This window comes from Sapajus apella, unplaced genomic scaffold (assembly GCF_009761245.1).
Source record: "Sapajus apella isolate SASKATOON/1434 unplaced genomic scaffold, GSC_monkey_1.0 scaffold49, whole genome shotgun sequence".
Classification (NCBI taxonomy): domain Eukaryota; kingdom Metazoa; phylum Chordata; class Mammalia; order Primates; family Cebidae; genus Sapajus; species Sapajus apella.
In genome coordinates, this window is record NW_022436989.1 from 11,596,699 (window position 1) to 11,613,388 (window position 16,690).

General features: G+C 44.7%; 1 protein-coding gene across 1 annotated transcript in view; it reads left to right on the top strand.

Moving 5' to 3' along the window:
- Nucleotides 1–16,690, top strand: part of NID1 (nidogen 1) — a 92,163-nt gene that overhangs the window by 12,757 nt on the left and 62,716 nt on the right. Inside the window, exons 2-5 of the mRNA XM_032242033.1 lie at nt 2,355–2,654; nt 5,877–6,103; nt 8,343–8,725; nt 12,199–12,543. Of these exons, the coding sequence (XP_032097924.1) occupies nt 2,355–2,654; nt 5,877–6,103; nt 8,343–8,725; nt 12,199–12,543 (1,255 nt within the window). The remainder of the gene's footprint in view (nt 1–2,354; nt 2,655–5,876; nt 6,104–8,342; nt 8,726–12,198; nt 12,544–16,690) is intronic.

A 16,690-nucleotide genomic window follows, 5' to 3' on the forward strand; every position in this document is an offset into this window, starting at 1 on the left:
AGGAGGGAAATAGTGGCCAGGAGGAGGAGGAGGAGGTGGAAAGGGAGGAGGAGGTGGAAGGGGAGGAGGAGGAGGTGGAAGGGGAGGAGGAGGAGGTTCAAGGGGAGGAGGAGGGGAGAAAAAGGGAAGTAAGTGGCCTGGAAAATCCACTGTGCTTCTATCAACTGAGAGTTGCTACTCTGGATTCGTGTTTATCCTTAAAGAGCAAAATAAAGTGTCATTTGCAAAATCTCTCCCTTTTGATTAGGGAATTTTTTTTCTATTTCTTTTTCTTTTTTCTTTCTGTTTTCTTTTTCTTTTGAGACAGTCTTGCTCTGTTGCCCAGGCTGGAGTGCAGCCGTGCAATCTCGGCTCACTGCAGCCTCTGCCGCCTGGGCTTAAGCTATTTTCCTGCCTCATTTCCTGAGTAGCTGGGACTGCAGGCGCCCACCACCATACCTGGCTAATTATTTTTTTGTATTTTTAGTAGAGACAGGGTTTTACCATGCTCGAGGCCAGGCTGGTCTCGAACTCCTGGCCTCAAGTGATTTACCCGTCTCCGTTTCCCAAAGTGTTGGGATTATAGGTGTGAGCCACCTTGCCCAGCTAGGGAATTTTTTTCTTTCAATTCACAGATTCTCTAAGGAAAATGACCACTGGCTTTGTCTTCCATCATCAGTGGATTGTGTAATAACAAGAAATTGAGGGGGTGTCAGACCTTGTGGGTGAGCCCGAGTGCCTCCACACCAAGGGGCTGTTTGCCACAGTACCTCAGGGGCTCTTTTCCCATTTTCCCAAGGTGCATGGGTTTTAGCTTAAGAACAGTGATATCTTTTTTAAAACAAAGCTTCGCTCTTGTTGCCTAGGCTGGAGTGCAATGCTGCAATCTTGGCTCACTGCAACCCCCAACTCTCAGGCTCAAGCGATTTCCCTGCCTCAGCCTCCTGAGTAGCTGGGATTACAGGCACATGCCACCATGTCCAGCTAATTTTGTATTTTTAGTAGAGAAATTTTAGTTTCACCATATCAGTCAGGCTGGTCTTGAACTCCTGACCTCAAGTGATCCACCCGCCTTGGCCTCCCAAACTGATGGAATTACAGGCATGAGACACCACTCCCGGCCAGTGATATCTTTTAATAGGCAGTTATAACTGATTTCAAGAAGGCAATTCATGTAGGTAATTAAAAGGACCTTTTTTTTGATTAGGGAGTCAAAAAAAACTTTAGAGTCTGACTCCAGGGGTTCAAATCCCTGTATTGCCACTTATTGCTTGGTAACTCTGGACACACTGATGAATTTGGCTAATTTTCCCCATTAGAAAAATGTGGGTATTAGTAGTACCTACGCTTTCCCCTCCCCCAAGACAGAGTCTTGCTCTGTCACCCAGGCTGGAATGCAATGACGTGGTCTTGGCTTACTGCAGCCTCCACTCCCAGGTTCAAGTGAGTCTCCTGCCTCAGCCTCCTAAGTAGCAGGAATTACAGGTGCCCGCCATCATGCCCAGCTAATTTTTGTATTTTTAGTAGAGACCGGGTTTATACCATGTTGTTGGCTAGGCTGGTCTTGAACTCCTGACCTCATGATCCACCTGCTTCGGTCTCCCAAAGTGCTGGGATTACGGGCGTGAGTCACAGTGCCCAGCCAGTAGTACCTAGTCTTTAGAGGTTCTTCTGAGCATTAGATGTTAGTAAAATGTCTAGAATATGGTAAGTACTCAGTAAATATTAGCTATTATCTTGACCCATTAAACTATTCAAAATAATGAGTGATACCATAATGCCCCATGCGGATTCGCTTCTTGACACTGTATTGTATCCTCATCTCTTTGTATCAGTCGTTTTTCTTATCCTTGTGTATGTCTTAAAGGCAGGGACTGGACCTTAACCACTGTTCTTTTCTTTTTTTTTGACAAGGGTTCACTCCGTCACCTAGGCTGGAGTGCAGTGGCGCAATCATGGCTCCCTGCAGCCTCGACCTCCCGGGGCTTAAGCGATCCTCCCAGCTTAGCCTCCCAAGCAGCTGGGACTACAGGCCCGGGCCACCAAGCCTGGCTAATTTTTTGTATTTTTGTATAGAGATGGAATCTCACATTGTGCTTTGTACCCACAGCACTAAGCAGTCCTAGTAGGGAGTGATTATTCCCTTTTCTGAGTAAATTCACTAGGATTTGAATAATGACTCCTGTTCTTCCACACAGCCCATGTTGCCTAGAAAAGAATGCTAGGGTTTGCAGTTCAGGCTCATATCTTTCTCAGATTCTGTTGTATTTTACATAGCATGGGTACTGGTGACAGTATTCTGGGAGTGGGTGTTCAGCCTTACTGAGAAAGGACTTGTTTCTGCATTCCTTTTAACCACACTTGGTTTTGCTCAGGTCACCACAAATGGTATCATTGCGACGAATGAACCCCCGGCCGAAGAATCCCACCCCGGGCTCTTCCCACCAACATTCGGTGCAGTCGCCCCTTTCCTGGCAGACTTGGACACGACGGATGGCCTGGGGAAGGTTTATTATCGAGAAGACTTTTCCCCCTCCGTTACTCAGCGGGCAGCAGAGTGTGTCCAGAGAGGGTTCCCGGAGATCTCTTTCCAGCCTAGTACTGTAGTGGTTGTCACTTGGGAATCCGTGGCCCCCTACCAAGGACCCAGCCGGGACCCGGACCAGGAAGGCAAGGTAAGCACTCTTCCAGGTCCACGTGCAGGGAGTCGGACACATTGTCTTTGTACACTTTGGTCTCACGCTTTGTGCTGCTTTGACATACGTCATGACGTACATCATACACCATTGATACAGACAGGAAATCCAAAGCGAAAGCTAGTAGGCGGTTATTACAGGACCCAAACCTCCAAAAGCTTATCTGCAAGGCTGTATAACTATGTTTCAAAGACAAGTAGACATAAAAAAAGCCAATTTCTGCCAAGACTGCTATGTGGCAAAAATAGGGTTGATAAATGGTATTCCCCGGCTGCTCTTACCTCAGGTGGCAGATAGTGGAAGGATAGCTTTTCTTCCCTTCCCTCCCCTCCCCTCCCCTCCCCTTCCCTTCCCTTTCTTCCTTTCTTCCTTCCTTTCTTCTTTCCTTCTTTCTTTCCTTCTTTCTTCCTTCCTTCCTTCCTTCTTTCCTTCCTTCTTTCTTCCTTTCCTTCTTTCCTTCTTTCTTTCTTTTCTTTTCTTTTCTTTTTTCTTTTCTTTTCTTTTCTTTTTCTTTCTTTTTTTTCTTTCGATGGAGTCTGCCCAGCCTGGAGTGCAGTGGTGGAGTCTCAGCTCACTGCAGCCTCTGCCTCCTGGGTTCATGCAATTCTCATGCCTCAGCCTCCCTAATAGCTGAGATTATAGGCATGGGCCACCATACTGGCTAATTTTTGTGTTTTTAGTAGAGATGGGGTTTCACCACGTTGGCCAGGCTGGTCTCAAACTCCTGACCTCAAGTGATCCACCCACCTCAGCCTCCCAAAGTGCTGGGATTACAGGCATGCACCTCTGCGCCCAGCTGGAAGGAGAGTTTCTGATTAGAGAAATTATTGATATGAAATGATAGATTAAAATAACAAAGTACTCCTGAGGGATGCAAAGATAGAAAAGTAGAGCCCAGACTTGAGTTGGGGAAGCAAGAGTCATTTGGACCCTGTGAGTGGTTCAGAACCCAAGTGTTGTCATAACCCAGGGTTGGCATCTCTGTGGGTGCAGTCTTCAGGGCTGGCTGAAGGGCTGGGCTGTGGAGCATGGGCTTGCGCTTGAAGGAAGCAGGGTATTTCAGTAGGTTGGGAACTCATTGCTAGACCTGAAGTGACTTTTTAGGATGGGTCTTGATTTTCCCTTGGAAAAAATATTTCTGTCTACCACAACTTCACTTGCATAGGATAATGAGGAAGAGAGAAACTTGAAGGGTCCCAAACCACTTCATGTAAGTGGGAGATATTTCCGGCTGGTGGTTCCTAAAGCGTGTGCCTCAAAACACCAGTCCTACAAGATAGTCCTCGAGGAAAAGGCCTTCTAGTTGGGGAAATGTTAAAACTGTCTCCCTCTTGGTGACTCACCTGGAAAAGTCCTGCAGTCAGGAAACTTGCCTAATACTGTTTTTTTTGTTTGTTTTGGGAGATAGAGTCTTGCTCTGTCGCCCAGGCTGGAGTGCAGTGGTACCATCTTGACTCACTGCAATCTCCATCTCCTGGGTTCAAGTGATTCTCTTGCCTCAGCCTCCTGAGTAGTTGGGACTAAAGGCGTGAGCCACCACTCCCGGCCTTGCCTAATATTGTTTAACTGAGCAGGCTCCAAACCTCTTCCCTTCCCTGCTCAACAAGGATGCATTACATCCCACAGAGCACACTTTGGGAAAGTCTGTTACGGGCCACATGACACATTTTGCTGGCCAGCTGTTATCTGTCTGAGTGTGAAACTTGAAAACAGCTTAAATGTTAAATGTCTCAAGTGCCTCCCTTTCACTTGGGCCATAAGCACCCAACCCCTAGTATGGAGGGGCCCTTGCTTGTCCCTTGGGCCTAATCTGTTCTACCTCTGTCTACCCTTTGCAGCCGCTGTACCAAACGCCGTGTAATCCCCTGACCTTGCCTCCGCTCTTCCCCCTCCCCACCCCGCAGTATCTGTGCAGGCTGTCCTCTGCTTGAGATGTCCTCTCTCTGACCCCACTATAGGTGGCAGCTTCCTCCTGCTTGTTCATTCAGACGGGGGCCTCCCGTGAGGCTTTGAGCAACCGCAGCCTCCTCCAACCCCACCCCTCCTGGCCTGGGACGCTCCCTCTTACAGCTCCTGCAGCACTTTGCAAATATTTCTATTGCAGAATCCAACCTCAGATTTTGCAATATTTTGTTCGCATGTAAGCCTTCCCATCTAGACTGTAGATTCTTGTGAGTGCGGGAACCACATTATTTTTTTCTTCACATCCACAGAGCTCAGGACGATGCCTGGCATGTAGGAAAGGTGTTAATATTTAAGGAATACTTGCTCTGTGCCTGTTTTTTTTTTTTTTTTTTTTTGAGACTAGAGTTTTACTCTTGTTGCCCAGGTTGGAGTGCAATGGTGTGATCTTGGCTCACTGCAACCTCCACCTCCCGGGTTCAAGCGATTCTCCTGCCTCAGCCTCCCAAGTAGCTGGGTTTCCAGGTGCCCACCACCATGCCCAGCTAATTTTGTATTTTTTTTTTAGTAGAAACAGGATTTTTGCCATGTGGGTCAGGCTGGTCTCGAGCTCCTGACCTCAGGTGATCCATCCACCTCGTCCTCCCAAAGTGCTTGAATTATAGGCATGAGCCACCACGCCTGACCAGCCTACTCTTTCAGATGTTACCTCATGTAGTCTTCCTCATTTCTGTGAAGGAGGTGGTTTTATCTCCATTTTACAGATGCAAACATCGAGGCTTCGGGAACTCAGGTATCATGCCCGAGGTCACACAGCCACTAATGAGTAGAGCAAAGATTTGGAGGCAGGTCTGTTTTCTACCACATCTCTTTTTTTTTTTTTTCTTTTCTACTGTGTGGTGCTTTGGTTCAGTAAATGTTTGTTAAACGATGAATGTGGTTGAATATGTTTAAAGGCCATGGAAACAAATTCTGTGGGTAAGAATTTCCGAAATTGCATGAGATTTTAGGCCACCATCTGGAGGTACCATCTGTACAATTTTTTGTTAACCTTAGGGCCACAGTTATGCAGAAGATATTTATTCATTAACCAGAAAATGTCATATTGGCGTAGCCTTAGGGATATTTCAGTGGAACTATCCAGGGAATCCTTGGTCCTTGCTACATAAGTAGTTCTTTTAGGATAAGGTGAGAATATTGCTGTGTCTCTACAGCTCTTTATATATCGTCTGGTGGATAACACATTTTAAGATCTATAGATATTTTCCTAAGTAACTGAATTTTAACTCATCTTCACAGAGAAACACGTTCCAGGCCGTTCTAGCCTCCTCTGATTCCAGCTCCTACGCCATTTTCCTTTATCCCGAAGATGGTCTGCAGTTCCATACTACATTCTCAAAGAAGGAAAACAACCAAGTCCCTGCTGTGGTTGCATTCAGTCAAGGTTCAGTGGGATACTTGTGGAAGAGCAATGGAGCTTATAATATATTTGCTAATGACAGAGAATCCATTGAAAATTTGGCCAAGTATGCTTTGTTTGTTCTTCAGTAGACTCTCAATAATATTTTTTAATGAGGATAATGTAATGGGTATTAAAGATAGTTACCTAAACATGTTCCTATGGATTTAAGTTTTACATATAGTTTTTATATTATTAAGTACTCTTTTTCTGATGAACTTAAGGGAATATATTCTTAGAATGAACAGTTATCCTGTTTTTTAGATATCATCCTCATTTAAAACAGTTTTTTTTTGGTGGGGGGGACAGAGTCTCACTCTGTTGCCCAGGCTGGAGTGCAGTGGCGCCATCTCGGCTCACTGCAGCCTCCGCCTCCCAGATTCAAGTGATTCTCTTGCCTCAGCTTCCAGAGTAGCTGGGATCACAGGTGCATGCCACCATGCCCAGCTAATTTTTGTATTTTAGACAAATTGATTAGATGGGGTGTCACCATGTTGGCCAGGCTGGTCTTGAACTCCCAACCTCAGGCGATCTGCCCACCTCGGCCTCCCAGAGTGCTGGTGTGAGCCACTGTGCCCAGCCTTAAAACAGTTTTTACCATTTTTTCTTTAAGTTCAGTTAGAAATAAAGGTTATTCAAACCTATCTCCTTCTTTGATCTCAAGGCTGAGAAAACCTTTTCCTTCACATTGACTAGGGGGAAAATTCTTGCAATGGAAATAGTGCTCTCAGGCTATGTTGTAGAATTTGGCAAAAGGGGGAAAAGCTCAAATTGGTTTTTGAAAGTTAAAACCTTTCCTCTCCCATTATTCTTTAAAAACCAGGAGTGAATCCCCTAAAACCACCTTTGAATTTTATATCAACAAATCTAGCTTGAGATTCCTCTGCCCTTCACTTATCAGAGTGCTAGTAAATACTTAACAACTGTTTTGTGAGGGCAGGAGGAGCCCTGATTGATAGCATTTGCCTATTTCTGTGATGGAAATACTCCTACCATGGCCAATTTCAAGTTATTAACATCATGTCACTCAATGAAGAATTCAGAAAATATGCGCCATTATATATATTCTCACCATAAAGATACAATAGATTTAATATATATAATTTCAAGAGCATGGATAGTAGTAAGAGAATTAGCATATGATGAGTTTTGGATATTTTTTCCTTTTAAAAAATATAACTTGTTTAATTAAAAGCTCATGTACTTTAATTAATTGTTAATTTAATTTAATTGTTTAGAATGGCTATGTTTGATAACTGGCTTGCAAAATTCCTAAAATTTTACCAGCTAGCTCTCACAGGCTGGTACAAATAAGCTCCCATACATCACTGTGTTTACTTGAATCCTGGGTTTTCATGACATACCCCTCAGATTTGATAATTTGCTAGAATGGCTCACATAACACAGAAAAATGCTTTCCTATTACCAGTTCGTTCTAAACGCCACAACTCAGGAACAACCAAATGGAAGAGAGAAGTAGGACGAGGTATGGGGAAGAGGGCAGGGATTCCATGTCCTCTCTGGGAAAACCACCCTTCCAGTGCCTTGATGTGTTCAACCCAGAAGCTCTCTGAACCCATGATTTCAGGATTTTTATGGTGGTTTCATTACATAGGCATGGTTGATTAAATCACTGATCATTGGTGATTGACTCAATCTCCAACCCATCTCTTCTCCCTGGAGGCAACGGAGAGAGCTGAACATTCCAACCCTCTAATCGTGCCTTGGTCTTTCTGGCCACCAGCCTCGGTCCTGAAACTGTCTAGGAGCCTCCAGCTGTCAGTTAACTCATTAGCGTACAAAAGACACTCTTATCACTCCAGAAATTCCGAGGGCTTTAGGAGCTCTTGTTTCAGAACCAGAGGACAGAGACCAAATATGTATTTTCTATTGTATCAGACTGTGCCATGGAAAGAGATAGTGGAGAACATGAATCACTTCAGTCCTAAAGCTACCGTCAGTCCTATGAGCCACCTTAGCTCGTAAGGTAGGGCATGTAACCAGCAATTAGGATGAGTAAGTTGATTTTTAAGTCCTGACAATGTCCCTGGAGCCAGCTCTGGAATGGCTGGGACTGAGCTTGTGCTGTATTGTGCCCATTTGGACACAGTCTCACCAGACAGCCCTAGACTATCTCAGCCTCGTGATGCCCCGACACGGTGGCCAGTGCTCTGTCCACTCTCCAGTCCTTGCTGCAGGTGATGGGTTGCAGACCAATGCAGATCCCCAGGGCTCCCTCTGCTTGGGTAGTGGTGGCTGTTGGTGGGTTGCTGACCTGTTTCTAAGAAGCCTGTCCTTCTTCCTAGGAGTAGCAACTCTGGGCAGCAGGGTGTCTGGGTGTTTGAGATCGGGAGTCCAGCCACCACCAGTGGCGTGGTGCCCGCGGACGTGATACTCGGAACCGAAGATGGGGCGGAGTATGATGATGAGGATGAAGATTATGTCCTGATGACCACTCGTCCAGGCCTGGAGGATGTGGGCACCACGCCCTTCCCCTACAAGGCTCTGAGAAAGGGAGGTGCTGACACATACAGTGTGCCCAGCGTTCTCTCCCCGCACCGGACAGCTACTGAAAAGCCCCTTGGACCTCCCACGGAGAGGACCAGGTCTTTCCAGTTGGCAGTGGAGACTTTTCACCAGCAGCACCCGCAGGTCCTAGATGTGGATGAAGTTGAGGAAACAGGAGTTGGTAAGACCATTTAAGCTGCAGTTGGTAACGTTCTTGGGCGTGTGGGCTCCCAGACAGGCATATTGCTGGGGAGATGTCAGCTGTGAGCATTATATGGTGGTTTGTAAGGATAAGAGCTTGGGAAAGTAGAGGCTGAACTCCCACAGCCGGGGAGCTTTGGTATTATATGCCCGATGGCTTCAGAGATGCTCATTGATCTTTTGGGATTAGGACTGTGGTTTTGGAGACTGTTGAGTGTGTCTTCTTTCAGATTTCCTAGTATTCCATTCTGTCTGTTTTAGAGAGAAAACATGCTTTAGAATTATTTTGAAAGTCAGATTTTCTTGTAATTTCTCAGACCAGAAATGTATTCATCCACCTGAAAAAACATTTTAGAAGTTCTTTGGCTGTTTATGAAGCTTATCTTTGACATTTACTTCCTCTTGGTTTTGGAATTAGAATTGTTGATTATTTTTCTTCCCAGATCCCATCAGTTTCAGAGTTGGTTTGTGGAGATTAAAAAAAGAAAAAAGGAAAAGAAAAGAAAACCACACAGTATAAGAAGATACTCATTAAAAAAAGATAGGACTGGGTGCAGTGGCTCACGCCTGTAATCCCAGCACTTTGGGAGACCAGGGCAGGCGGATCACAAGGTCAAGAGATCAAGATCATCCTGGCCAACATGGTGAAACCCCATCTCTACTAAAAATACAGAAATTGGCTAGGCGTAATGCACACGCCTGTGGTCCCAGCTACTCTGGAGACTGAGGCAGTAGAATTGCTTGAACCTGGGAGGCGGAGGTAGCAGTGAGCTGAGATTGTGCCACTGCACTCCAGCCTGGCAACAGAGCAAGACTACTTCTCAAAACAAAAAAAAAGTTTTACAGTACACTTTCTGGTCAACTATTTTTAAGGGAAAACAGAACTCCTGGATGCTTTCGTTTGTCTTATAAAAGATGTTCCGGCTGGGTGTGGTGGCTCATTTCTGTGATTCCAGCAATTTGGGAGGCCAAGGTGGGTGGATCACCTGAGGTCAGGAGTTCGAGACCTTCCTGGCCAACATGGAGAAATCCCGTCTCTACTAAAAATACAAAAAATTAGCCGAGCGTGGTGGCGCAAGCCTGTAATTCCAGCTACTCAGGAGGCTGAGGCAGGAGAATCGCTTGAACCTGGGAGACGGGAGGTTGCAGTGAGCTGAGATCGCATCACTACACTCCAGCCTCCTAGATTTGCACCCAGAATGCATCTAAAACAGATGTTTTTCTGTCCCTCTGCCAGTTATTTCCCTGTGTTTATGAGAAAGATCAGTCTTCTGTGGCCAGTAGTGCATTCCTGATGTTATCTGAATAGTTCACATATACACAGGCTATAATGACCCCCTGAGTGGAGGTCATTACGGCCTGCTGGAGTTTAAGCAATCAGTAGCATCATGTGTTCAGTTCAGGGCTCAAGCGTTCTCCGCTCCAAACGCTGTCTTTATAAAGCCAGAAATTCCCTTCCCAGTATGTAGGACTCAGAGTCTACCTGGGCTCAAACTCTGCTTTTATCTTCACTCATAACAGTCAATCATAAATAGGATCATTATCCTCTCTAAAAGTTCACCCCTCTTGTGCTTTTGAAGTTCATTCCAAATTAATTTGCCCTGGATTATTAAATATAATGAGCTAGTTCATGATTCTAATAAAATGAACTTGAAAGGTGGAAATTCAAAATAGGGAGACATTCTTTTTTTTTTTTTTTTTGAGACGGAGTTTCGCTCTTGTTACCCAGGCTGGAGTGCAATGGCGCGATCTCGGCTCACCGCCACCTCCGCCTCCCGGGTTCAGGCAATTCTCCTGCCCCAGCCTCCCCAGCAGCTGGGATTACAGGCACACGCCACCATGCCCAGCTAATTTTTTGTATTTTTAGTAGAGACGGGGTTTCACCATGTTGACCAGGATGGTCTCGATCTCTTGACCTTGTGATCCACCCGCCTCGGCCTCCCAAAGTGCTGGGATTACAGGCTTGAGCCACCGCGCCCGGCCTAGGGAGACATTCTTTTTGTTTCTCGGGTCAAAGTCTATTTAGTCCAGGTGGGAAGAGGGCATTATTTTTGTTCAGCTTTTGAGTATAAGTGTTTCCAAATTGTTCCTTGGGGAAAATGTATGTTGGGGGTGGTGATTTAAAATTAAAAAAAAATATAAGGCAGGCGCAATTGCACCCACCTGTAGTCCCAGCTACTCGGGAGGCTGAGGAAGGAGAATACAATATATGTATATATTTTAAGGTTGTTAAAATGGCAAATTTTATGTTATATATATTTTACTACAATAAAAAAGTTAAAAAAATTATATAATTATACATACTATATATTATATTTGCTACTACATATATATAAATGTATTTTATCTATTATAATGTAATATACAACATATGTATAATATACATATACATACATATTCATATATGTATATTATATTTATGATGTAACACGTTTTCTATTTTATATCTATTACATATATGTAATATATTTATATTTTATATATTACATAGATAACATATATGTTTATGTATGTATACATATATATGTATAGTAAGAGTCCCCGCAAATGTGAAGCTCATTCTTCTCACTACTGTAGATGAACACCATCCTAAGATTGCTATTGGATCGCACTAATCTAATATTGACTCAGTGATGCCAAGTACACTGGATTCCAGCAGTTTTCTGTCTTTTCTTTATTTTTCTTTTTTTTTTTGAGATGGAATCTTGCTCTATAGCCCAGACTGGAATGCAGTGGCGTGATCTCAGCTCACTGCAACCTCTGCCTCCCAGGTCCTGGTTCAAGCAATTCTCCTGCCTCAGCCTTCCAAGTAGCTGGGAATACAGGCATGCGCCACCATGGCCAGCTAATTTTTGTATTTTTAGTAGAGACAGGGTTTCACCATGTTCACCAGTCGGGCCTTGAACTCTAGTCCTTGTGATCGGCCGCCTCAGCCTCCCAAAGTGCTGGGATTATGGCGTGAGCCACCACACCCAGCTGCAGTTTTCAATAATTAATAATCACGTTTTGATTTCTAAACTCCTTTTAGATCTGTTTGCCTCAGTGATGTGAGTTCGGGAGCCACATTACATTTTTAAAAAATCTTTTTGAGACAGGGTCTGGCTCTGTTGCCCAGGCTGGAGTGCCGTGGTACAATCACAGCTAGCTCACGGCAGCCTCAACCACCCAGGCTCAAGCGATCCTCCCACCTCAGCCTCCTCTAGTAGGCGGGACTACAGGTACATGCTACCATGCTCGGCTAATTTTTGTATTTTTTGTAAAGATGGGGTTTTACCTTGTTGCCCAGGCTCACATAACTATTTAAGTAGCTACCTGCCATGGATTTTAATCTTCTGTAGTAAGCCTGGTCTCTTGAATTGCCCATGCAGCTGTGCGTCCCTGCAGTGCTTGAGGGCCCACTGGACTAGAGCTGTGTGAAATTCTTACAAGTGTTCAATTGTTTTCTTGGACCAGTTTTTAGCTATAACACGGATTCCCGCCAGACATGCGCCAACAACAGACACCAGTGCTCGGTGCACGCAGAGTGCAGGGACTACGCCACGGGCTTCTGCTGCAGCTGTGTCGCTGGCTATATGGGCAATGGAAGGCAATGTGTTGCGGAAGGTAATTTGCTTTTCTATGTCCATTTCATGCGGGAGAAGGAGGAGTGGAGTTTTTGTTTTGGTGCTTCTTTTCCATGTTGCCTTTACCCACATCTCCGGAGGTGTGGCGTGTTTTTCTTACGGCAGCGATGCGTGGTGTCTCTTTCCTCATTCTTTCTCCTATTCTCTACAGGCATCCCTTGGGGAGGCCCATTTCTCTAATATGGCAAAGTCTTTCTTTCCTGTGCTGTTTCTCCATCTCAGGGGACAGCCCATCTTCACAACTACCTTGAGTGTGGCCGCAAAGGCCTTTGTGTTAAAATTATGCCCCTCACTTTCCTCCTTTTCTTTGAAGCCTCTTTCATGTCTTTTTTTCTTAGAGTCTCTCTAATTTTATGTGGTGTTGCTCACAGACCTATCATTGTTTTTGACACAGAGTCTCACTCTGTTCCCAGGCTGGAGTATAGTGGCATGACCTTGGCTCACTGCAACCTTCATCTCTCAGGTTAAAGTGATTCTCCTGCTTCAGCCTCCCAGGTAGCTGGGGTTACAAGCATGCACCACCACACCCAGCTAATTTTTGTATTTTTAGTAGAGATGGGGTTTCGCTATGTTGGCCAGACTGGTCTCGAACTCCTGACCTCAGGTGGTCTGCCTGCCTCGGCCTCCCAAAGTGCTGGAGTTACAGATATGAGCCACCGTGCCTGGCCAAACCTATAATAATGATTGTCAAGCCCCAGCAGGGCCACAGAAGGCTGGCAAAGTCTGTGGCAGTTAAAGTTTATTTCATCATTCTCTCCCTCCTGTGTCTCTTTCCTGGTGCTCCTGAAGTCATAGCATGGTTATGATTGAGCATCAGGGGTGTGCCACTGTGAATGCTGGGGTGCCAATCCCATTGCGTGGCCAACACCAAAATGGATTCAGTGACGGGCCAACGTCCATTCTAAATTCTGCCCTCAAAAGGATCAACTGATTTGGATGCTTGCAGATGGTCAGGAGAATCCTTTCTGTGCAAGTCTGGGGATCCTGGTAACATTCATTCAAAAATTCCAGAATTAAAGTAAAAATGGTGAAAACCCCACCATGTTAAATGTTTGTCCCTTCAGATGCTGTCTTAGTCACTTCTCTGTTGCTTATAACAGAATTCCTGAAACTGAGTAATTCATAAAGAAAAAGAATTTATTTCTTATAGTTTTATGGAGGCTGAGAAGTCCGAGATCAAGGAGCTGTATCTGGTGATGGGCTTCTTTCTGGTAGGGCCTCTCTGCAGAGGTGGCACAGGGGGCTGGGCATGCTAGCTCAGGTCTCTCTTCCTCTTCCTGTAAAGCCATCAGTCCTGGGGCCAGGCACGGTGGATCTTGCCTGTAATCCCAGCAGCTTTGGGAGGCTGAGACAGGCGGATCACAAGGTCAAGAGATTGAGACCAGCCTGGCCAACATGGTGAAAACCCGTCTCTACTAAAAATACAAAAATTAGCTGGGTGTGGTGGCACACGCCTGTAGTCTCAGCTATTTGGGAGGCTGAGGCAGGAGAATCACTTGAACCTGGAGATGGACATTGCAATGAGCTGAGATTGCGCCACTGCACTCCAGCCTGGTGACAGAGCAAGACTCCGTCTTAAAAAAATAAAAAAAACCATCAGTTCCATTCCTGTATAACCCATTAATCCATTAATCCATGACCGGATTAATTCGTTCTTCAGGGCAGAGCCCTCGTGACCCAATCACCTCTTAATTAAAGGCCCCATTTCCAAATGCTACCACATTGGGAATTAAGTTTCAATATGAGTTTTGGAAGGGACATTCAAGCCATAGCAGATGCCAACAAATTGTCTCACTTGTCATGGGTCATTTTCCTTGTGTGTGGTTTTTTGTTTTTTTTTTTTTTTGAGACGGAGTTTCACTCATGTTACCCAGGCTGGAGTGCAATGGCGCGATCTCGGCTCACCGCAACCTCCGCCTCCTGGGTTCAGGCAATTCTCCTGCCTCAGCCTCCTGAGTAGCTGGGATTACAGGCACACGCTACCATGCCCAGCTAATGTTTTGTATTTTTAATAGAGACGGGGTTTCACCATGTTGACCAGGATGGTCTTGATCTCTTGGCCTCGTGATCCACCCGCCTCGGCCTCCTAAAGTGCTGGGATTACAGGCTTGAGCCACCGCGCCCGGCCTTCCTTGTGTGTTTAATGTAGAACTTCAATTGCTTTGCAAAATTTGACTAAATAAAACTCAGCTGGAAGAATGGTTTTTCAGACCCCTTGCCTGCCATAGTCACAGTTAAATCCATTATCATTTTAAATTGCTAAAAACAAAAAATCATTTCCTTCTGTGTCACCATTAGATAAAGTGAGGTTTAAAAAAATACCACCTTCAGCAGTGAAAGAAAATTGAGCATGCTTTACTTACTAATTTTGGGAGATGTTATTAACTTCTCCAGAGTGTGTTCTCTTTTCTTCCAAATTCCATCACCCCACGGGCGGTGTGCCCTTGCTTCTTTGTTTCAGGCTTGGCTTTTATACCTTCCCCACCCCAGGAGAAGCTTCCAAAATTCACAATAAAAGCTTATGTTTAACGAGCAACCTCATTAGCCCTTTTTACCCCAAATATCCGAGCTTGCAATGCTGAACAGTTTGTGTTTAGCAGCAAGCTCAGATATGACCAACTGTTCAGCCACATATTTTGACATTATATATACACCCTGGAATTGATTTGTGGTTTAAATATTTGTTGGATTCTTGCTACTTAAAAAAAATGTTTCTAGTTCAAGGATTGGTGGGAACACTTTTGTTTGTTTTCTTAACTTGGCTTTCTTGCTTGTTTCTCTAATATTCTTGGGATGCCTTTCTGCGCTGTTGGCCAGCTAACTTCACAGCATTCCCCAGTGAAATGACACAACGTGTGTGCAGAATGACTCTGTGTTGGATATGCCCTGGCTGATCAGAGAACCTGTTGAGCAGTTTGGGCATATGGAATGCAGCAAAAGGTCATTAGAATGAAGCTGACCCCCAGGTGCCAGTCCCTGCCTAGGCTTTTCAACAACATTCACAGAGAACTGACTACGTAAAGAAAACCCTGCATAAAGAGAAAACCCTACGTAAAGAGAACCTGTGAGGGGCTGGGTGTGAAAGTCCTGATCCTATGATTACCATAATCTAGGAACAGAAATAAGATATGTGCAGTCAGTAACTGAAAGAAATGCCACATCAAACCTGAACAATGCAACATGAACTTTGTTTTCCCTCTTCCTTCAGTTTTGTTTTTCTGAGCTATGATTCACATACTTTTTAAAGTATACAATTTGGTGGGTTTTAATATGTTCACAAAGTTGTCCAACTATTATCTCTAATTCTAGAACATTTTAATCACCCCCCCAAAAACACTGTATCCACTAGCAGCCAGTCTTGATTTCTCCAAATCCCCCCAACCCCTGTCAAGCCCTCACCTACTTTCTGTCTTTATGGGTCTTCCCATTCTGGACGTTTCATATAAATAGAATCGTACAATACATGACCTTTTGTATCTGACTGCTTTCCCTAAGCATGATGATTTCAAGGTTCTTGCAAGTTTTAGCACATATCAGTATTTCATGCCTTTTTCTTTTAATTAAATTAAATTAATTTAATTTATTTATTTATTTCGGGACAGAGTTTCACTCTTGTTGCCCAGGCTGGAGTGCAGTGGCACCGTCTCAGCTCACTGCAACCACTGCCTCCCGGGTTCAAGCAGTTCTCCTGCCTCAGCCTCCTGAGTAGCTGGGATTACAGGCGCCCACCACCATACCCAGCTAATTTTTTAAATTTTAGTAGAGACTGGGTTTCATCATTTTGGCCAGGCTGGTCTCGAACTCCTAACCTCAGATGATCTACCCGCCTTGGACTCCCAAAGTGCTGGGATTACAGATGTGAGCCACCGCACCCAGCCTCATGCCTTTTTCTAGCCAAATAATACCCTAATGGATGGCTGTACCATATTTTGTTTATCAGTTAATGGACATTTGGGTTGTTTCCCTTTTGGCTCTGATGAATAATGCTGCTAAGAACATTTGTGTACACATTTTTGTGTGGACATACGTGTTCCTTTCTCTTGGCTGTATACCTAGGAATTAGAATTGCTGGGTCATACAGTAATCTTCAATTTTCTTATTTGAATACAACAAAGAGCAACATAATTTCTCTAGTTATAATTTTTTTTCCTGTTTAAACAATAATAACTATATGCAAATTATAAATACTCAAACAGGGCCGGGCGCGGTGGCTCAAGCCTGTAATCCCAGCACTTTGGGAGGCCGAGGCGGGTGGATCACGAGGTCAAGAGATCGAGACCATCCTGGTCAACATGGTGAAACCCCGTCTCTACTAAAAATAC